The sequence below is a fragment of the Melozone crissalis genome, unplaced genomic scaffold (genome assembly GCF_028551555.1).
Source record: "Melozone crissalis strain CALT ecotype California unplaced genomic scaffold, PUWL_Pcris_2 ptg000057l_1, whole genome shotgun sequence".
Taxonomy (NCBI): domain Eukaryota; kingdom Metazoa; phylum Chordata; class Aves; order Passeriformes; family Passerellidae; genus Melozone; species Melozone crissalis.
Window position 1 is genome coordinate 6,830,170 of NW_026535835.1, and position 23,059 is coordinate 6,853,228.

Here is a 23,059-nt window from a genome sequence, read left to right on the forward strand (position 1 = left end):
AGCCACAAACCTTTGTTATCATTCCTTCTTATTCTATTCTTAGCCAGCCTTCTGATGAAATCCTTTCTTCTATTCTTTTAGCATAGTTTTAATATAATATATATCATAAAATAATAAATCAAGCCTTCTGAAACGGAGTCAGATCCTCGTCTCTTCCCTCATCCTCAGACCCCTGTGAACACCATCACACTCTCTCCTGAATTTTCCCTCTGTGAATTCCCCAGCTGTGAAACCTTTGCTTTTACTCCAAGCCAGGAGTAATGGCACCCGTCAGCCCATTCCCATCCTTTTCAGAGCCACTTTTTTCCTGCAGCCTCCATGCCTGGACCCTGCTGGGTGTAATTCAGCATGACAAAGCCCCTTCCTCCTCCCAGAGAGGCATCACTCCTGATTCAAAATGCTTTTTGGTGTGAAACCTGCTTTTTACCCAGGGCTCAATGCCTCAGAGCAGCCCCATGGTGGGCTCCCCTGTGTCCTTCCAAAAAGCTGACCCTGCGACCCCCAAAAATGCCTTGCAGGAAGGTGGGGAAGAGCCAGAGAGTGCAGAGAATGAGAAATAACAAAACACAGCCAGGTTTTGCATCTGGGCCTGCCTTTTGTCCATAGAGCTGAGTGAAAAAAAGATGATTTTACAAGCAAGGACTCAGCACAGCAGGACTGTGTGTCACCAAGAGCAGCAGGCTGGGAGCTCAGGTGACAATGACAAAGGACAGGTCTCAGCCTGGAGCTCCATGCACAGCCCTGAGGTTGGGGCACAAGTGGCAGGGATGCTCTGGGAAGGACCCAGCAAACACCTTGGGTACAAGAGGCAGCAGACCTTGGTGGCTCAGAGGGCACAAGGCAGACACAGGGATGTTTGCAAGGAGAAAGAGGAAGGAATTTGCTTTGGGTGTGATTCTGCAAGAGGCAAGATGTGAACTCATCCTGCTGCTGGGAAGTGGCTCCAGAGCAGCAGCACGGGCAGGAAAGGGTCAGGATGACTCAGGGCTCAGCCAAATATGTGGTGGTGCCCAAATTCCAGGGCCAGGTCAGCCCTGGATCATCCAGGAGGTGAAAATAAATTGGTTTTTGAGAGGCAGGTCCCAGCAGAGGATGTGCTGCCTCCAAGGATTGAACATTTGCTGCCTTCCACAGCTCAGGGGCACCCTAAGGAGTTTCCCATGTGCACAGTTCCCTGTGTGACCATGTTCACAGGGGGCTCAGGGTGAGGGAAGAGACGAGGATCTGACTCCATGTTTCAGAAAGCTTGATTTATTATTTTATGATATATACTACACTAAAACTATACTAAAAGAATAGAAGAAAAGGTTTCATCAGAAGGCTGGCTAAGAATAGAATAGCAAAGAATGATAACAAAGCTTCTGCCTCGGACAGAGTCCAAGCCAGCTGACTGTGATTGGCCATTAATTAGAAACAACCACATGAGACCAATGACAGATGCACCTGTTGCATTCCACAGCAGCAGATAATCAATGTTTACATTTTGTTCCTGAGGCCTCTGAGCTTCTCAGGAGGAAAAATCCTAAGGAAAGGATTTTTCATGAAACATGTCTGTGACAGTTCCCCATCCCAGGGCTTCTGAGGGAAGGGAGAGGCCCTTGGGGTTACAGCACGTGGTTTTTCAGAGAAGCAGAGCAAGCAGGGCTGAGGAAACACAACTTCCACTCGCTGTGTCACTCTAGGAACAGACTTCCCTTCTCCCCAGGTGATCTCCCAGCACCTCCTCACTGCTGCAGGAATTTTTCTCCCTTTTTTTTTTTTTTTTTTTTTTTGCTATTTGAGACCAGAATATCGTGTCCTTTCCAGCAGGAAAACAAAGGATGGAATTGTTCAGTGACCCCTGTGGCCCATTCTCAGGCCTCTCTCACCCTCCTCGCACTGCACACCACAATTCTTCCACGCTCTGCAAATTTGACAAATCCACGCTTGTTTCAAGCAGCATTAATAAAAATATCACATAGCAGCAGAGCTGTGGCAGCCAGGGGTGAAACCCACCCAGGCCATTTCCACAGGCTGACAATGACAATGAGGTGTCAGAAGCATTAGGTGATTTATTTTTTTGCAATTTGGGGGATCTGCACAGCACGGAGCTGCTCATGCAATAATCCCTTCCCAGAGCACAGCACTCACAGATTTTGAATCCCTGTCAACAATGACGTCAGGTTAAACTCCAGGAGAAGAACAGGAGCCTGCTGGTGTGGGAACACAGATTCCCAAGGATTTCCCAGGCAGCTCTTCCCAGGCTGCTGCAGAGCAGCATTGCAGCACCATCTGCTGCCTGCTGCTCCCCAGCTCCCCAGCAGGCAGCTGAGAAATGCCTCACACACCCCTCAGGGTGACAAACCCTGCAGTCACTGAGGAGAAACTGGATCTGTGTTCTCTTCTTGGGGGAAATGAGGGCTCAGGCTCCTCAGAGCTCCTCCCTCAGTCTCAGATCCTGTGGTCAATGCTGCAGGTGAGTGTGAGCAGCAGAAGCACCAACTCACAGAGTTTAATTGCTGCAAATATTTACTGAGGGTTTCAGCAGATCAACACCCTGCTGGCACTTCTGTTTGCAGCGGCCTCCCTGTGAGGGCACAGCACACCTGACTCCATGTGTGGCTGGGCATTGCTCAAGCTGATCCCAGCTCCTCCTGGCATCTAAAAGGTTCACAGCAGATCTCAGCTCCTCCTGCCCCAACTGAAAGGTTCACAGCAAATTCCAGATCCTCTTGCCTCATCTGAAAGGCTCACAGGAGATCTCAGGTCCTCTTTCTCCACCTAAAAAGCTCACAGCAGATTCCAGATCCTCCTGACATCTAAAAGGCTCACAGCAGTTCCCAACTCCTCTTTCCTAAAAGGTTCACAGAAGATTCCAGCTCCTCTTTCTCCATCTGAAAGGCTCATAGGAGATCCCAGCTCCATCTGGCCCATCTGAAAGGTTCACAGCAGATCCCAGCTCCTCCTGACCCATCTGAAAGGCTCACAGCAAATTCCAGATCCTCCTGACCCATCTGAAAGGCTCACAGCAGTTCCCAGCTCCCCTTTCTTCCTCTGAAAGGCTCACAGAAGATTCCAGGTCCTCTTTCTCCACCCAAAAGGCTCACAGCACAACCCAGCTCTTCCTGACCCATGTAAAAGGCTCACACAAGATTCCAGCTCCCCATTCTCCATCTAAAAGGCTCACAGCAGTTCCCATCTCCTCTTTCTCCATCTAAAATGCTCACAACACATGCCAGCTCCTCTTTCTCCACCTAAAAGCCTCACAGCAGATCCCAGCTCCTCCTGGCCCACCTCAGAGCCCAAACACCCATCCCAGCCTGCAGCAAGGCGGTGCTGCACAGCAGCAATGCCCAGCAAGGCCACAGCAGGCTGAGAACAGCATGTAAAGGCAGGGTTTGTATTGGAGCTGGCAGGAGTGTGACCTTGCCCTTTTCTTCACTGGGATTTACAGGACTAAGTCCAAAGAAATAAATCAAAGCTGCACATGGAGCAGGTTTCCTCCTCTGGGCCACAGCTCAGACCCAGGAGCAGAAGGAAGAATGAGCACGTGTGGAGGATGAGGCACAAACTGCCTTGGCTGTGGTAAGGCACATGCCAGAAAAAAGAGGGAACAGGAAAAGAAGAACCAGGGGAATCCCAGTATTTCTCCTCACCCTCAAATCCGAGAATGCCACACTCAAAGCTGCTGCAGCATTTCCTGGCTAACACAGGAGATGGTTCACTGTCCCAAATCCTGGCCTGTCGCAGACATCTTTTTATGAAAATCATTTGCTTGGGATTTTTCTTCCTGAGAAGCTGAGAGGCCTCAGGAACAAAATGTAAACATTGATTATCTGCTGCTGTGGAATGCAACAGGTGCATCTGTGATTGGCCCATCTTAGATGTTTATAATTAATGGCTAATCCCAGCCCAGTTACCTTGTGTCTCTGTCCGAGACACAAACCTTTGTTATTCATTCCTTTCTATTCTTAGCTTAGCTGGCCTTCTGAGATGAAACTTTTCCTTCTATTCTTTTTAGTATAGTTTTAATGTAACGTATTTCATAAAATATTAAATCAAGCCTTCTGAACATGGAGTCAACATTCTCGTCTCTTCCCCCAGCTGAAAACCCCTGTGAACACCATCACACTGGCCCATGCCCCCCTCCCCAGCCCTGGGACCATGACAACATCTGCCTCATCATTCTGGCATTTCTGACAGCTTCACACACCAGGTTTCTGCAGACAGCTCAGGAATTGTGTGTACCAGCCAATATTCTGCAAACATCTCGTGCCAGACTGGGCTGGCAGAGAATGGACACAGCCACAGCCCAAGGCACCCAGGCAAGGCAGGGCAGCCCTGCAGAGCACTCCTGTCCCTCTCCACAGGCAGCTGCCATCCCCCTGTGTGCTCAGCCTGCTGCAGATGTGTACAGGGCAGATTTGGGTGTTTGTTCTCCAAAGCTGCCTTGTTAATGCTGGAGGAATATTGACACAGCGCTCCCTTGGAAGCAAGTGGAAATTGAAGCTTTTTGTTGAACCCTGCTTTATTCTTTAATCTCAGCTTTTAGAACAAGACATTTAACAACATAACCATTCATTTTTAAGTCACATGTCACAAGTTCAGCCGGGCTCCTGCTTCAGCTGCAGCTGAATGTTGTCTGCTTCCCCAGAAGTCCTCAGAGCGAAGATTTATGGAGAAGCAGACACTTAAACACACACAAAACCAGAAAATGCAAGTGGGCTTTACTAATGAGGCAGGCACTTTGCCGCATGCACCTCTCTCCACCAGAAACAAGTCCCACTTTAGCAGACACCAACATCATCTTTTGTCTTTGTCTAATTTGGGAGCTGTTCTGCACACAAGTGGGAAGGCAGTTAATGTATGCACAGTTTGCTCGAGCAGAAAATGCTTGATCTGGTCAGGGACTGGAAGAACAGAAGCTTTGCATTACAAACAAAGGATTCCCCCAGGAATGGGAGGTACTTGAAGATGTCCACTTGTGCATCTGGAATTAAAAGCTGAGATTTCTCACAGAGAAATGCAAATCAATTAAGTGAACCAAGAAATGTTTGGGGAGGAGAAGGAAAATACTTGGCAGGCAAACATTGAAACGTTAAGCAGCTCTGTGGGAGTCATGTCCCAGGGACTGGACCAAAACCATAATTAGTCTGTTGTGGAGATAAACACCAAGCTTGTGTTCTGTTTTCTCATCCCAAACACCTCCTGGGCACTTGCTGCCTCACATCCTTCCTCCAGCAGCAAAGCTGAAACACCTGGGGGAGGAAGGGTTTCAGCAAAGTGTGAAGTGTTCCTTTCCAAAGTGCACAGGCAATAAACAACATTTCCTCTGGCTTTGCACTGCTCCCAGCCACACTGGGGGCACTAAAAGGTGGCATTCCCAGCTGATGGCACCTGCCTGGGAGCTGGGTGGCAGCTCTGGATCCACAGTGCCTTGTCCCTCACACCTGGCAGCAGCCAGAGCTGCCCAAGTGTCCCCACAGAGGCAAAAAGGCCACCAGTCCCACCAGGCTGGCAAGGAAATGAGGGGCTTCAAATGTAGATCACATCTGAGTCATGCTGCTGAACCTGCAGGCAAATCAAAGAGGGAGAATTAGTGCTGGCTGGAAGTGACTCCCTTTGCTCTGGGTCTTCCTCTCCTCCCACTCTGGAGCCTTTTGCAAGATGCTCTGCAATAGTTTTTTCTTCCTTCTTTAAACAAATTTGCCTCACCCCTGAGTTTAATCTTAAAAGTTGTTTCTGTTGCTGCTCCCTCAGCTGCTGCTGCACTCAGCTGTGTCCTTTACTTCTAAGCACACCAGCCCTGAAGGAGGTATTGAATGTTATATTCAGGAGCTTTTAATTGATCCTAAACCCCTCCAGTTTTGTTCAGCTAAACCACAACAAATCCATCAGGCTTTCCCCATTCCCAACACCTTGCCCAATTAGCATTGCCCACAGACAGCTGATTTCCTTCCCACTGCTCCAGAGCACATTTCCTTCCAGCTCTTCCTCATTCTCCAGCCCAGTGACATTTCAAAGCAGGTTGTTTTCTCCTGCCACCCAGCTCATTGCTCTTCATGCCTCTTTGACAGGGAGCACATGGAAGAGAACTGAGCTGTTGGGAGCCTGGGGATTTATTGGTCTCTTCCTCCCTGCCTTTTAAAAGCAGCAGACAGGCACAGTATGTTTTAAGCTCTCTATACCTGGGAGCACACTTCTCATTTCCAAGTCTGGCTGGTACAAATAAAATTTAACACAGATCCTCCTACTGTGTACAGACATCTCTGCTTCATTTACCAAGGCTTACAGCTTTGCACTCCAGCTTAGATCAGAAGTGAGAAAAAACAGGCAGCCTCGAGTTACAAACATTCCCAAATGATGTGCCAGCACCAGGGGCTCCAAAATCCTGCAAAATCCTTGTCAGCTGTGAGGCTGGGACAGAGCAGGACAAACCAGCCACCCTCTCTGAACTCCCAACTTTTAGGCAACATTTAGGAATTTATTTATGAATCTGATTACCTTTATGATCTGTTTTCTGGTTCCTGTGCCCACACTGTTGGCAGCCAGGGAATTGGCTTGGGAAGATGACTTTTCCACTGGCACCATGTGCTGAATTTTGTTGGTGCAGGGCCAGCTGCTTGCAGTGTTTAACAAGTAAGCAGGGAAAGGTCTTTGCAGATTTACATCCACTGCATCTCCAGTTTCCAAGGTTTTCATCCATGATGGGGCCTTTAAAAGAACAGAGCACATGGAAATTTAATGCCCTCTCTATATCAACACTCATCAAGCCAAAAAGAACATCAGATGAGTAGTCAGAAAATAAAGACCATCTTTCCTCATCATTTTTCAAGCCTCCCTTCTGTCTCTAAAAAACCATTGACTCAGAGCCATTTTTGCTACATGAGGAACAACCTGCAGACAAAGCCAGCCCTATTCCTGCCCTGCTGCAGGAAGAAGCCAAAGAGTTTATTTAAATAAAAAGCAACTTATGACAAAAATCTGGGTCTAGTTCCTCATTGCCTTCAAAAAAAAAAAAAATACACCAAGGCTTTTATGACTTTCAGCAACCACAAAGCACATGAATGAGAATGTGAAGCAAACTGTAAGAAACCACATTTAAATGTGTTAGTCACAACAATTTCATTTGCTCCAAGACCTTAAACCCTGACTGTGATTTCATAATCATAAAAAAATGAGATTATTCTTTTTTGCTGATGGTCCTGGTATTCAGTGCAGGAAAAAAAGGCCTTAAGATTTTGTTTTGACATTAATTTTCCTCTAAAAGTGGTCATGCTTCTAATATTTTATCAAGAAAGGTAGTGAAGCTTGGACTGGAATAGAGCAGCTCCCTTTGGCACACCCACACTGTTCCATTTTGGGGTTCATGCTGGAGAAAGGGGCAGGGATTTGGGGTTCTTACACTTCCTAAGGAGCGATCCAAGGAGCCCAGGACTTCATTCCAGTGACTGTAAAGCCCAGCCTGTTTTTCCTCCAGCTTCAGAGCATGAATTTCAGACTTCAGTTCTTTCAGCCGATCTTCGAATTTCCTGCTGTTTTCTAAGTAGTCCAGCCTGAGCCCACACATTGGAGGCAAAAGGTTTAGGGTGGCATAATTCAATCAAGAACAGGTGTTTGTGGAAGGAGGAGAGCTGGTTTTTGTTTAATTTTACCTTTTATAAGTAAAATGAACTCTGGCAATGCCAACCTAGCTCCCCTGACCTTGTCACAAGTTCATTTCTTCCCTTTTTGTTTCCTAACTTTGCACCAAGCATTTCCTCCCAGACTTAGGGATGGCTGATGGATCAGCCCCCAGCAATTCCACCCTTTAGCACTAGAGGGAAACTTCTGTCCTCTCACATGCTGTTAGTTCAGCAAGGTGCTTTGTCCCTCCCGAAGAGAGAAGGTTCTGGATTTATTTATGGCTTGATGCCACCAAAAAACCCTTCCCCTGTGTGAAAAGCCAGTGTGACACAGACATCAGCTCAGTAAAAGGCCTCCAGCCACATGCACATCCCAAATTATTTTAAAATTAACTGATGTCCAAAGATTTCATTGCCTTTCTCATCCATTTGCACCACAAGCATGCTGATACCTCTCTCTCTCTATCTCAAAGGAGAGTCTCTTGAGGTCGATGTCCTTCAAATCCAGCTTGATGGAGCCTTTGTCAAAGTTGGCATCTCTGCTGTCACCTGGGGAGTACTGGGGGTACTTGGCCATGTGCTGGAAGAGGCAACACAAGCACTGTCAGCCAGATCTGATGGATTTGGGATTTATCTCCAAAGAGTGCCATGTTGAGCTATTTCCTAAGTTTTTGAGACACACAGATGCTCCTGCAGCCCTTCCCTTGCACCCAGCTGAAGTCCACAACCCACAGATCCAAGAGCAGAGGTTTATCCTGGCTGCAGTGTTTCTATTTCAGCAGAGAATGAAAAACCAGCCTCAGCAGGGCTGGAGCAGAAGAGGGAGTTGGGGCACAGACCTTCAGCAGTGCCTTCCTGCAGGGGACAACTTCACCTGCTTTGCCTAAACACGGATGGACGTGCCAGGATGACACAGCTGGCTCAGCACAACCCTGTCCACAAAATCTGCCTGGCTGAATGGCACCATGAGTTAGGCATGAATGCAAGACAGCCTCTGCTCCCTAAGTGCATCACCAGTTCTGGTTTTAACTCTTGCCTTGCCTTTCTGACCACCCCGAACAAACCCAGCTTCCACCCTTGCTAAGCTGCTTTTTCCACACCACTTTGTCCCCCAGCTGGATGCAGCCATGCCACTACTCAGCTTGATGAGGGGTATAAAAATGCCATCAACACCTGACTATCCCTGAGGATGAAGTGGTGCCCACAGGAGCAGAACTCACAGGATAATTAAGCCTGGTTATGTCTAAGAGCTTCTGCTTGGCTTTGCGTTCGGCCTCGCGCGCTTCGTGCAGGTCTTGCTTCAGGTGCTCTGCTTCCTTGGCTCTGCAAGAGAAACATCCTGAGGGCAATTCTGATGGTTTCCAACCAACACAGGGATTTCAGGGCTCACTACCTCCCAGAGAAGTCCACTACTGTGTTATCTTTACACCAAGGCACTCATGGAGGATGCTCCTGACTGGGCACAGCAGGACAGAGACACTCCTGCACAGAGTGGCTGAATTACCATGATTTTCCTACTCCTAATTTCCATGGGTTCACTTAAAACCTGCTGATACAGATTCTCTCCAGGCCATCAGATCCTCCCTGAGGTGGGGAGAGGTTGCTCCTTATTTTGGCAAGCTTCCTAAAACAAGTAGAAGGATTTCTTAATAACAGGGTTAAAAATCCTCTGTCAACACTGGCCTGCTCTGCACATTCAGGGAACATGCAAACACTCAGAGCTGTTTATATTCCAGGAGTTTACCTGGCTTTACACTTCCTAAAGATCTGAAAGGGAAACAAGAGACCATTCACTTGGTACTAATGAATGAAAACAGCCTCTTATCTCACAGGGTATAAAGAGTAAATTTAGACAGGTAGCCAGTGCTTATTTGATAACACTGAATAGAAGATGCTTCAGCATTCTGGATCTTTCTTGCTAAACATTCTCTTTCTTGTTAAACAGCCATTTCCTGCCAAACATTCTCTTTCTTGCCAAACAAGCGTTGCATCCGATCCTCTGTAACTTGACCTGCAATCCAACAACAGCATCCAGGTGGAACAAACAAGGCACAAGGAGGCTTAGTCCCTCTGAAGTGTCACTTCAGGAGAAATTCCCCCTTCCTGGGCTGGGCTCTGGGGCAAGCAGCACTCCCTGCAGCCCAGCTGGGAGCACACAGAGCCGCGGAAGCAAACCCCACCTCCTGTCCGACTCCTTCACCAGCTTCACGGCGATCAGCTCCGCCTCCCGCATCTTCTGCTCCATCAGCCGCTTCTCCTCCTTGCTCTTCAGGGCTGTGATCTCCAGCCTCTGGCGCTCCTGCTCGGCCTCTGCAGCGTTCTGGGCCAGCAGCTTGGCCTCTTCCTCTGCAATCTGGGCTTTCTCAGCCAGCAGCTCTGCTGCTTCCTGGGATCGCAGCTGAGGAGAAAGAATTTTTCTTAATTTTTTCTCCTTATCTAGAACCTCCAAAATCACCCCTGCAGGCAGAAGACATCTTTTACCAAGTGATAAAATATTATTTCTTAAATAAAAATCAGACAATTTAAGGGTCTGATGTTCCTCCTCTGCTCCAGAATTTCCTGTGTCTCACCTCTACAAAGCAAAGGAGAAAAATCTTAGAGCTGGACAAAGCTGAAGCCAACCCCTTCAGCTGCTTCTTTCTCCCAATGTCAGCTCCCAGATTGTTTTCTTTCCCCTCCTCTTAGCCTGGAGAGAGCACTGTGAGCCAAATGGAGGGAATGGCTCACAGATTATGGCAGATCAGGGTTTTCCCAGGGATTCCTGCGTGCCCTCTCCACCAGTGATCAGAAACTCTCCAGCCTTGTCTGAGCTACAATTCCTGCTGTCAAAAAAAATCCTGCTTCCAACCCAAGAAAGCCCATCAAGCACAAGAATATTCACCAGGGCCTCGTTGGCCTGCCTGGCTTCATCTTCCAGCTGGAAAAGGCGCCTCTCCAGCTCCTCTTTGGCTCTCTCAGCTTCTTCCCTGAGCTGCTTCTCCCTGGCCAGCCTCTGGTTCTCCATCTGGAAGCAGGATGAGCAATTGTGGGTGGGATGTTGGATTTTCAGGGACCCCCGAGGAAAGGAGGAATGATGAATCTGACTCCATGTTCTCAGAGGCTAAATTATTATTTTATTATATTATATTTATTGAAGAATACTAAACTAAACTATACTAAAGAATACAGAAAGGATATTTATAGAAGGTTAATAAGATAATAATGAAAACTTGTGACTGTTTCCAGAGTCCAGACACAGCTTTGCAGTGATTGGCCATTAAGTTAAAACAATTCACATGAAAACAATGAAACAACCACCTGTTGGTAAACAATGTCCAAACACATTCCAAAGCAGCAAAACACAGGAGAAGCAAATGAGATAATATTGTTTTCCTTTTTCTCTGAGGCTTCTCAGCTTTCCAGGAGAAAATCCTGGGCAGAGATTTTTCAGAAAATGTGACAGTGACAGTGGGATTGCAGCAGAATCTCACCTGGGCCTGAGTGAAATGCACCAAATGAAGAAGGGGCTGCTCTGCAGCTCAGCAGAGATGCTGAAGCTGCCTGAACTTTGCAGCACTGAACTCCCCAGCCAGGCACTCCTGGTTATTTCAGGCTGCTGGGAGAGCCCTAGGATTGATCTGGTTTGATCCCAAATCTTTGGGATCCCCTCCCACACAAACACCTCTGACCTCCTCAGATGCCAGAGCTGTTCCCACATTCAGTCCTGCTGCACTTCCTCACCTCCCACACACACACTGGTGGAATACAGAGCTGCAGTAATAATCACTGTCTTCAACAACAGAGGAGCAGGAAAATTCTACCTTTTTTCTAGCTTTTTCTTCCCTGGCTTGTGCTTTCATTTGCTGGATCTCTATGGAGTCCACTTTTCTCCTCCTCATAAATAGGTCGTGGTTTCCAATGCACAACTGGAAAATCTGGATGGGAAAGGCAAAGCAAATGGGGTTTGATGGATTTGTGCCCTTGCCAGAGGGACAAAAGGCCCACACTGGCCTCACAGGACAATTCTGACTTCAGCACAAGTGCTGGCAGCTCCAAGAAAATCAGTACCCAGAGCAGGCTCACAGCCAGACACACAGTTCAGGTAAATTTGTAACAGGATGGAGATTCCTCCTGTCCCACATCTCCCTCTGATCCCATTTTCCTGAATTACACAGGCTGAGATCCCAAGATCACCATTTTGTTCACAAACAATATTTCTCAGTCAGTATCACCAGGCTCAGCTTTAAAGCAGGAAAGCAGTTCACTCACCAGTTTGTTCACTTTGAGCTGAGAGGAGAAGAACTTGAAGACTTCTGCTTTTTTGTCAAGGGGTTTAATAGTTAACTACACACGCAAAGGGGAAAAAAAAAGAAAGGAAGCATAGTGAGGAGGAAAGCAAGTTGAAACTATTAAAACCAATGCAAACTTGAGCTCATCTTCATTTTTCTCTGGGGAAGCAGTGATTTATGCCACAAATAGGGGCAGAGTGATGTAAAACTGGTTTTGTTCACAGAATTAAGCTGTGTTGGAGAATAAACACCCAGGCCCAGCCCAGTGCCAGTGTGGATGGAGATTTTCCTGATGCCACCTGTGCACTGTCCCCAGAGCTCTGGAACAAGCCCTGGTTATCAGGAGGACAGGACACAGCAGTAATCCCTAGAAGCAACTCCTAGAACCTGGCCTTAAAGCCAGGGAAATGTCAAACCTCTCAGAGCAGCAACAATTGAAGGGATAAACAAATGTGTCAAGGGCCTTAAGGGCCTGTTTTTCAGAGCAGCAGGTCAAAGTCTGGAGACTTCCCCACTTTTTCAGTCCCAAGCTGTTCCCAGAGGCCAGGCAGGGTTTTCCTGCTGCCAGCTCAGTGCTTCACTCCATACCTTGTGCTCTGTTTGGCTTCAGAACAAAATATGGCCCTTTTTTTTTATTATTTTTAAGGCCCTGTCTTCTGTTCCTCACAGGTTCCCTGGCATTCAATTCCTCTAATTCATTTGCAAGGTAATTCCTGTGTAATTCCAGAGCATCTGAGTCACCAGGATCATGTCCTGGAGCTCCTTTCACCCTCTAGGTAATGACTGGCTGCCTTTTGAGGAGCAAGGCTGTGATGTGTCACTGAATAAAGTGAACCTTAAACACAAAATTTCCCCCCAACAGGGAGTTAAAGCAGTTTATTCACACATCTCAGGGGCAGTTTGATGATATCAGAGACCAGAACTGTTCTGGAGGCAGCAAACCCGCAGTCCCCTCTGATTTAATGGATATGAATCTAAAATCTCATCTCAGTTTTAGATCCCAGTTTCTGTGGGCTGTTTTCCAAAAGCCCCACAGAAAATGGAACAGACTGTGCTGTCCTTTGGCTGACAAATTCCAGGTATTCCAGCACCACTGCAGTTTCCCTGGGTTTGTTTTTTTCTGATTATAGCCTTCCACACAGCCCATGATTTGGACTGAGAATAAATTTCCCTTCTTAGAAGCAAAAGCTGGGCTTCACAGTGAAATTGCAGTGCTGGGGAGTGAAATCATGTCCCAGCAAACTGGCAGAAGTGAGGCAGAAAACCATTAATACCTCCCTGCATGTCTCCTCTTGCCACTGGGCTCCAAAGCTCAGCTGCAAGGACTTCTGTGTGTGCAAGCAGCATTTAGGTTTTTATGGATCATGGAATTCCTGCTGGGATAACTGAGGAAGGCAGGCACGGTGGCATTCATAATATCTGTCTTTTTCAGAGATCAACACATTTGTTTTGCAAAGGCCAAGCAGCAGGGAAGGAGCCAGAACAGAGTCAGAGCTCAGGGAACTGAGGTTCAGAGCTCATCTGCAAGGCAGGGCTGTTATTTTTAGTTTTGTAACAAAGCTCCCCAGGATTTTCCCCTTCTCCCCCAAAATTATTTCAACAGAGGAAGCTTTCAGCCTGTTCCAAGAATCCCAGTCCACACCCATGCCCATGGAAAAAGAATAATACATCAAAGCCATCATACCTCTTTCTCACTACAGGAAATGTTTCTGATAGAGCTCCACTCAAAGGATTTATTGGGGGAGAACCTGTTATTAATGCTGTAGATATGAATACCTTTGGCATCAACTCCAAGCAGGAGATCTGTGTGGTTTTTGTTTTGCTAAAAAACAAGAGAGATGAGTAAATGGCATTTTTGGTGACACTAAACAACCACAGAACCAAAGCATCTCTTTTAATATATTGACATTTGCTTGTATTTAGGCAATTGGTGTTTATATAAAATATTATGAGTGCTGTCACTGGAAGTATAAAACTCAGTCCTCTAGGCTGCTCATAGCAGCTCAAACTATTTCTCCTTCCTATTCCCTACCTGGAGTTACTCAAAACTTCTGTCAGGTTGTAAAATATTAATCTTAACTGTTTTATTCACCTGCTTATTTAGCAGGCAAGAAAACCAAGTCAGAACACAACCAGAAGTCAGGAGTCCCAGTTCCAAACTCCCTGGAGGACTTTAAAAGGACAGCACCAATATCTGCAGCCCATCAAAACTGCTAAAATAAGGCACTTACAGCAATTGGGAAATAATTGACACCATACATTTCCAAGTCTTGGGCAATTTTCAGATAGTTCATCTCAGCTTCATCCCTGGAGAATAAAGCCATGATTATTAAATGCTTTTCCAGCCTTTCTCTCCTGGCTGACTCTCCATTTCCCACTCAGAATAGAGCAGGCAATCTGACCCTTTGTACAAACTTAGTTTTGCCATCTTGCTCTCAATAATAGAAAAAAAAAAAAAAGATAATAAAAACAGCATCTGGACAGAATAAAGAATAAAATAAAGAATAATAAAGAATAAAAGTTGCATCTGTTTCAAAAGATGACTCATGGATAGTGTAATCTTCATTAAAATTCATTAAAAGTCTTATCCTTGTGTTAGTTTTGCCACTCCATGTCTTGGAAAACCACCCTTCCATTGTTTTCCATGAATATATTTCTTTCAGGAAATAGAGTTCATTGAGAAATGAGTCTTGGACAGAGCTTTTGGCCAAGGCCAAAGAAGAGTGAGAATCTCTTCTTCTCTGGAGAATGGGGCTCCACCCACTTTTCTCCTCCCTTCAAAGTAAATCAGTAAATCTTGAGGAAAATATTCAATAAAAATAATGCTAAGAAGCCTCCAGAACAGAAAGAAACAGAACCCAAATATTAGGAAAAGCTGCCTCTGGGTGCTAACAGATCTTATTTATTGTTTAATTGGATTTCCAGACAGGCTGAATTACACTGAGAACAACAAATCCCATAAATAAAGAAATTTTCCAAGAAATGCAAAGGTTTCCTACCTGGCAATACCCCTGTGCTCTGCATACCAAGCTGTGATCTTCTCTTCCCACATCTCTGCTGTCAGCTGGTACTGCCTGAGCACCTGCAGGACAAGGAGGGAGCTTGGATCCCTGGGAAAATCCAAATTCCAGTTCTGCCTCTCCCAAGCAAAGTGAATGCAGAGGTGCAGCTCACAGCTTGGGCATTTTGTAGAGTTTTTAATGAATTTAACGTTAATTAATGTTTTTAAATTAATCCCCAGCAATAGCTGCACTGCAAAAAAGGAGACTGAAAAGTTTTGCACTGCAAAAGAGGAGAATTCAAAGATTTTGCACTGCAAAAAGGAGATTCAAAGATTTTGCAATGTAAAAAGGAGATTTAAATATTTTGCACTGCAAAAAGAAGAGATTCAAACATTTTGCACTGCAAAAGAGGAGATTCAAATAGTTTGCACTGCAAAAAGGAGATTCAAAGATTTTGGACTGCCAAAAAGAGATTTAAAAATTTTGCACTGCAAAAGAGGAGATTCAAATATTTTATACTGCAAAAAGGAGATTCAAATATTTTGCACTGCAAAAGGGAGATTCAAATAGTTTGCACTGTAAAAAGGAGATTAAAATATTTTGCACTGTAAAAAGGAGATTTAAATATTTTATACTGCAAAAGAAGAGATTCAAATATTTTGCACCGCAAAAAGGAGATTCAAGTATTTGCAAAAAAGGAGATTCAAAGATTTGGTTTTGTATCAAATTAAGACTCACCCTTTTGGGCAGCAGCTCATCATGGGCTAGAAAGCCTGGCTCGTGGAAATTTGGGTCGTAGTCACCATACTGTCCCAAAAAAAGAAAAGTTATTTCAGTTTGTTAGAGGCAGAATGTTGAGGGAGTTGTTCCTTGCATAGTTTGAAGTGAAAGCTTAATGCAGATTTTATTTTGGCTCCCCTGCACACATCCCCTCATCTGAGCACCCCAAGGAAGATCCTTCCAGAAAGAAAGATCACACTAAAATGTTAGGGCCAAATAAATCCCTTAAATTGCAGAAGCATAGAAAAAAATCCTTGTAATGGCATTTAATATTTTGGGGTATTTTTCTAAGTGTGCTGTATCTTCCAGGATGACCAACTTCACCAGCAAATTTTACCCCTGCTGTGTTTTACACACCACCACGTAGATGTGTTGGTTAAACCATAAAAAAGTCAATTAAAAAAGAGATTTTCTATGCACAAACCTTGGCCTGAACAGCATAAGAAGCCAGTAAAACTGTAGCTTCTGGTGAGCAATAGATTTCCTCATCCAGGATCTGCTTCTTCACCTAAACCAACAGAAAAAGGGAACAAGTTCAAAGTCAGGACTTAAGTCAGGCTTGAAATGAAAGCAGACATGCCCAGACTAGAACTTGGCACCAAATATCACCTTTAGGAGTTAATAACAGCAACAAGAAATTGGCATTCAGGAACACAGGAAGCCTTTAGTTAGCATTGCATTTAATGAGACCAAAAATGCCAGTCAGCTCTCTGCACACACTAACATAAGGAGTCCTATAAAAGAAAATCCTATAAAACATCAATTTTATTGTCTGCGCTTCATTTCTTTTAACAATCCTTCTTTTTTTCTTTTTCCTGCCTTTGGAAAAGTCAGCTTTGCATCACATCAGCCATCAGATTTTAGGTTGGGAGGGAGCTCTGGAGGTCAGGTCCAAGCAGAGCAGACTCAGGGCTGTGCAGCTGCCATAGAAAAACCATAACAAATGTTCTGCAGCTTCCCAGAATGAGAGAATAAAGGAGATCCTCAAAAGAGCAGCTGAATAATAAAGCACTTCATTTATTCATTTTCAGTGGTCTAAGCACAATCAGACAATGCTAAAGAGTCTTTCAACATTCTTTTCATTTTAATAACCTGTGGTGCTACCAAGAGCAGAGGTGTTATAGTTTGTAAGGTGTTGATTGATTTTAAATCAGTTGTGCAATTTCTGTTTGAAAACCCAGAGAGGGAAGGGGAAATTAATCTTCCCAAATCCTCCTCTCAGGTGTATTTAGCTTAGGAACAAGCACAAGGCAACAAAATTTTGCATAGCTCACAGTCTTCAACATTTCCAAATGGAAAAATGTCTTGAGCTAGCACAAGTTCTGTTTACAAACACACCTCTGTAGGTGCTGGGAACTGAAATGAGCCACCAAGAAAGTTTTTTGCTTTTAAATTTAGTCCCTGGTGAGCACAATCTGTGAGGCTGAGTTACAGTGCAGGGAACATTCTTTCTAAGCTGTTAAAATGGAAAGAATGGAAAGATTTTTCTTCCAATTTGGAAAGCTCCAGCTTTCACTCTCCAGAGTGTAAATCATGCTCCAGAATTCAGAACAATGTGGATAAATCCCCCATAAGTGTCTGGGTCGATTTGTTTGTTTGGGGTTTTTTTCTGATCAGTTTTTACAGGGACTTTTTGTTGAACTTCATGAAGAAGCAATAAAATACCTCATCTTTAAGCAGATAATATTTAGCTTTAGTCATTGACATTTATTCAGGCATTTATGCCACATTAATTTGCAAAGGTCTGAAGAGTCAGGAGAGCTGAAATCTTCAGGCATCCAGATGTCTGAACATGTTTTTCCTATTAGCATCCAGGTGTGAGCTGAAGTTCTTACACTCAGGAAACTTTGCAAGTTCCAATTTGTTTCAGCCTTGTTTTCCTACTTTGGAATGAGAAGAATTTGCTAATTGCATATCTGCTAGTTAAGGCAGGTTCAAGCAGAAAAGCAAAAAAAAAAAGTGGAAAAATCAGGATTAAAAGAGTTCTGCTGTCCTCATTCCTTTCCAAAATTAGCTGAAGAAATAAATTGCCAAGTGGTTGAAGGTTCTGGATGAGGTTCTGGTGGGTTTATGAACCCTCAGAGCTGCAGCATTCCCCCAATATTTCATCAGCACATCCTCCTCAAGGAACAAGGGGATTTACTGGGTTTATTTCCAGCTGCAGACTGAATTTATCCCAGCTACCTGCACAGACTCATCCTGCTGGAACAAAGCAACACTCCAGGGGCTGAAACTTCCAGAGAGACTCCAGAGCAACTCAGGAGAGAAGCTGGATGTCCCAGATATGGGAATTGACCATCCCAAACTCAGCTTTGCCTGGTTGATCCATCTTTATTTTTGGTAAAGCTCCAAGAATTTGCTCCTTCATCTGCTTTTTGATGGAGCTCAAATGATGTTTGCTGCTCTGCTCCTCTCAAACCTTGCCATGTGAACAAACCTGGATTTCAGAATGCCTATCAAATTCCATGATCTTTTATCCCTACAATCCAAAATGAAGGTTTAGGGAGTCTTTGTTTTCTAGAGGTTTTGCTCTCCAGCACAAAATTTCTCTAAAAGCCTCACAGTTCTTCCAGCAGTTCCAGCTTTGGAAGGAATTTTTAAACTCCAGCTTTGCATAGAATTTTAATTTTTTTAAACACATATTAAAGAGCAAAACAAGCCTGGAATATTCAGGTTTGGAATTATCCCCCAAACTGCTGGGTGTTGTCACAAAAACCTGCAGAAAATGAAACATTCAGCTTACCTGGACACAAACCCACAGCAGGCAGGAGAAATGTTTGTGTTTCATAAAAATAATGTCTACAAAGTTCTTGATACAGCTGAAGCAAGCAAAATTATCCTGAGCTGCCAACAAGATCAAAGACAATGCAAAAGGACTGGGGGAAATACAGAAGAAATTCATGGTTCAAAACTTTTCCTGACCTGAAGGAAGAATAAATGCTGGGTAATTTCCTGTAAGAGTTCCTCTTCTACCTTCTCTGGGTAGAATTTAGCCAAAAAATGAAAGCTAATGGGATCTTCTTTGGGGATTTCTTGATCTAAAACCTGTTTACAGATAAAATAAAATCAAATCAGCAGCAAAAAGGATACATGAGTGTCTTAAGATAATATTGCCAAGGAAAATCAGAAAGCAGCCTATAATCCACTTAAAGCCTTCCCATATTTTAGAGGGCAGGGTAATTCTGAGCTTTAATCTAACAGCAATCAGTGGTGATTAGTGTGGGATGCTGCAGGTCAAATGGGATAGAAGCAATCAGAGCAAATAATCCTATTTTCACCTTAAAGAAAGCCACCATGTCAAATTCTGAGTTGTCATGGAACCCATCCCTTTAGCTCTCACGCTCCAGAAAGTCAATATTTATAGAAGTAAATAATTAATTGCCACCCATGTTGTCTGCTGTACCTTTTTGTCCATCTTTAACCAGGTGCACATTCCTTTAATTGTGTACTGCAAGCCAAAGAACCAGGTCTCCCTTAAACCAAGGGCTCGGCACACCAGGTCAAACAAATCCTTTCCCTTCCACTTCATCTGAGAGAGAGAGAAAAATCAAGAAAAACATGTATATCCTGAATTAATTTGCTCCATTTGAGCTTTTTCTCCTATGAAATCTTATTTTATCTTTAGGTTTTTAATGAAATATTCTTGCTGCTGTGTCAGAGTTGCTGGGTTCCCCCTCCTCTCCCTCTCCAGACACATCCAGAGAGCAGCTGGAGTCATTTCCCCACCAAGCACTTGAGGGAATGAGGATTGTATTATTGATTCCCTGGGATGTGGCAAGTCTTTATTAATATTTGTCCAAAATTTTCACTCAATGCTTCATACAAATTGGAGAGACTGAGAGAAAGCCAAGGGAAATCAAATCAGGGCACGGGGTAGGAATGCTGAACAATGAGAACAGATCCACCTTTCACACCCCTCAGGTATTTCAGTGGCACCAGGCCAAGCCTTTATCCTGCTCTGATTTAAATGAGTCTTCTTCAATATTTTCATTTCAATTTAGCAGCCACAGAGAGCAAACTTTGATTCAAGGTCCCAAATTCACACAAGCCTGATGCCTTGTTCCCCTCACCAAAGGGGCTGCTCCTCTGTTCCACCACAGTTCAGAAAGATGATTTTAGCTAATTGCTAAAACTAAAAAATTATTGGCCAAAAAAAAAAAAGGGGAACTTTTAGGCAGTATTGGGAGTGGAAAGCTGGAAATCACCCCAGCAAAAGAGCAGGGTCTGGGGAGAAAGGAGAGGTAGCAAAGGAAGGAACACACTATTTCCTAACAAGGACTCTGAGCTCTAAATCAGATTTTCCAAATCCTTTATTTTCACAATTCTGCCTGCAAGTACTGCAGAGCAGTAAGTCATCCAAGATTAATCTATCCTGTTTCTGAAGGACCTAATAAATTACATTAAATGGCTCACAGAGCAGTCAGGTCTCACTAAAACTGACAGTCCCACTGGAACTGGGTTTTCTAACTCCCCAAAACACCTCTGTGTCTTATTTTGCTTTTGCTGGATGATTAAGAATTAATTTCTCAGGGACAGTTCTGTCCCTTCAATAGTGCAGCCCAATTTATTTAGCAATTGATCATTTATTTTTTTTCCCCAGCCATGATTTCCTTAATTAATTTATCAGCCATAATTAATAGAACTGCCAGCTTTTTCATCAATCCTTTTTTCTCTTCTGCCCAGAGATCCAAACACCCATTGCAGGTAAAGAACTGGAGTTCATAAAGGGAAAATTGCTCAACAAAAGTACCAGTTTATAAATTATTTCATCAACATCTTAGCACCAGCTCTGACCAGTTTATCCAAGTTGGATGTGTCTTAAAGAGCTGTGTCAGTTCCAAAAAAAAAAAAAAAAAGAATTTTATGGAGAAATAGGAATTCTTACAAACAATTGGAATGAAGAAAGCAGTTTTAGTATTAATTTAGCTGTGTCAGTCAAATGGATTTCATGCAAACAGCTTTAAATCCTGAACAGAGTTAAGAGAACACACCTGAGATTAAATAATCCATTATTTATAAAAATAACAGATCAGTTTTAAGACCAACCACGAGCTGATAATCTGAATTTTTTCCAATTTCTTGCTAACACAAAGGGCACTCCCCAGCATTTGCTGACACACTCACCTCACAGCTGAACTCCATCTCAGCATCCACTGTTATAATTCTGACTTTAAAAGTCTTTGGTTGTTTCTTCTTCAGGCCTCTGATGGACATATTTTTCAGCTGATGAGGGCAGCCACACCTGAAATTAAACATTGAGGGATGGAAATTCAGCAGCATTTTCTTGGTTAGATTCCAAGCCAGGATGAGTCCAAACATGCAGAATAAATTCACCGTTAGAGATGCATTTTTTATGGCTAATAAGGATGTTGAAAGAAAAACCTTTTAAATTAGTTTGCTGCTTAAAGGAAGTCTCTCAGAAAAAATGTTATTGCTGTCTTGTCTCAGATTTTGGCCATTATAAATAAAATTCTCTTTCTCTGCATCATCTCCACTCAAGAAAAAATGCAGTTAAACTTTATTATTTCAAATCCAACACAAACCTTTCCCATCAGTTATGGCTCCTTCAGCAACTAAACTATTGGATTTCTTTCTAACATGAGGTTTTAACTCCCTGAAATTATACAAATGCCAAGAATTTATGCAATGAAATTCAGCTGAATTTACCACATTCCCATGTGCTACTCACTCACAATGATAAAAGGTTTTTAGAACAAGAATTTTCCCAGTGAAGTTCTCATGAAATTAATTAAATTTTGCAGAAGCTGACAGAAAATTCCATCAGAAATCTTCTATTCTAAAGGTAATCACCTCCATGCCACCCAAAAAATTGAGGAGATGCTGCTTCCATAGGCACAAGAGTCTTGTGGAAAGCAAATATTGAAATCTGGAGTTAAATGAAGGTGTGAATCTGCTCCAGGCAGTTCCCAGGCATTTCTTTCTGAGCACAGGAAATCAGCCTGTAAAGGTTTTTGCTTCTTTTTACTTTATAAAATTAACAGGTCAGACTTGCATAATGTAGTGAGAATCTGTGAACTGTACAGGGCAAGAGACTGAGGCATTCCTGGTTTTCTGCAATACAAAACTATTACAGTGTGGCAGAATTCCAACCTCCCCTTGAGGAATTCCAAAATAAAGCTCTAGTTGAAACTGAAAATTTCCATTTGCCTGCACCTTCCAGGATTTCATAAAATATTTTGCTCCTTTTTTCTTTTTCTGCTGAGCTCCAAATTGGCTTGCAAATGTATTGGTTTTTCCACTTACTTTCTTTGTGCCACCCTCCCACAAATTTTGAGGGGTTAAACAGGAGGGGAAATAGATATAGAAGGGTTTTTTTGAGGTGAAACAGATATGGAAATTTTTCTTGAGGTGAAACAGGTATGGAATATTTTCTTTAGAGATTATAGGGAAGTAGAGGCAGGGAATAGATAAAATAGTCACCAAATCATAAGGATATCAGAGGCAGAGCTGAGAACAAGTGATGGAGACAACTCAGAGTGGGGAAGAGGAGCTCAGGAGGAAATTCATCCTTCTGACACCACTGGGGAGTTGGGGAGTCTCTCTCTGGCTCTGGTGGAGCTTCTCTGAAGTCTTTTTTGGGTTTGGGGCACCACTTCTGGAGCTGGGAAGACAACTGGAGTCCAAAGGAGAGGTCCCAGGGCTAGAAAATCATCTGTGGGGAGATGAAAGCACAGGTTAGAACAGAGAAAGTGTGAGTGGCTGCTCTTCAGGACAAGGAATAATGGGGTTCATGAAGTTGCAGACTGAGGAAAATTCAAGAATAATCAGGATATTATGGCGCTGGAAAAGCACAGGGAGGCATTTTTCTTTCAGAACTTCCCCCCAAAACAATGTGACAGCATTGTCCTGGAGATTGGAGGCACCTAAACCCTCAAAGGACTTCTGGCAGTGGCCATGAGAGGCCACACCACCCAAAACCAGTGAAATGCACAATAAATAAAGAACAGCATACCCAAAGCCCAAATCCCATCACCCCCAGGGCACCTTTCTCCTCAGGGATTATATTTTAGAGTGAAAACCAAACTTTCCTCTATAATTTAGGCAGCTCAGTGCAGAGCTCAGGTCTTTTCTACTTAGCACAGCAAAGAATTTTCAATTAAGGAAAAATATTGAAAACCCCCAAAATTACCACAGCAATATTGACAGGGAGAGCATCATGTGAGGGCATCCAAACCAGCAGTAAATTATCACAGACATCTTCTGATCTTTAATCTGCAAAATTAAATTTTAACCTGTTGCATTCCAAAGATCTTTTCCATCAGTTTTTTTTTTCAAAACTGTAAATAATCGTACCATACAGCATTTATAGCCTGAGAACCACAGACTTCTACACAAAAATGGAAATAGTTTTATTAGTTTCTAGAAGAAACATCAATGGTTGAAA

General features: G+C 43.8%; 1 protein-coding gene across 1 annotated transcript; it reads right to left on the reverse strand.

Annotated features, from left to right (window-relative positions):
• Window positions 1–4,693: 4,693 nt before the first annotated feature.
• Window positions 4,694–22,235, reverse strand: LOC128944079 (merlin-like). Its single transcript, XM_054287177.1, has 18 exons — window positions 22,096–22,235; window positions 20,779–20,896; window positions 19,058–19,183; window positions 18,577–18,699; window positions 16,079–16,162; window positions 15,613–15,681; window positions 14,872–14,954; window positions 14,104–14,179; window positions 13,557–13,694; window positions 11,853–11,927; window positions 11,405–11,518; window positions 10,486–10,608; window positions 9,785–10,002; window positions 8,825–8,927; window positions 8,057–8,184; window positions 7,385–7,535; window positions 6,484–6,693; window positions 4,694–5,550 (listed from the first exon to the last, which is right to left on the reverse strand). Exons 1-18 carry the CDS (start codon window positions 22,101–22,103, stop codon window positions 5,515–5,517), a joined length of 1,983 nt encoding a protein of 660 aa, XP_054143152.1. The 5' UTR covers window positions 22,104–22,235; the 3' UTR covers window positions 4,694–5,514.
• Window positions 22,236–23,059: the final 824 nt, after the last annotated feature.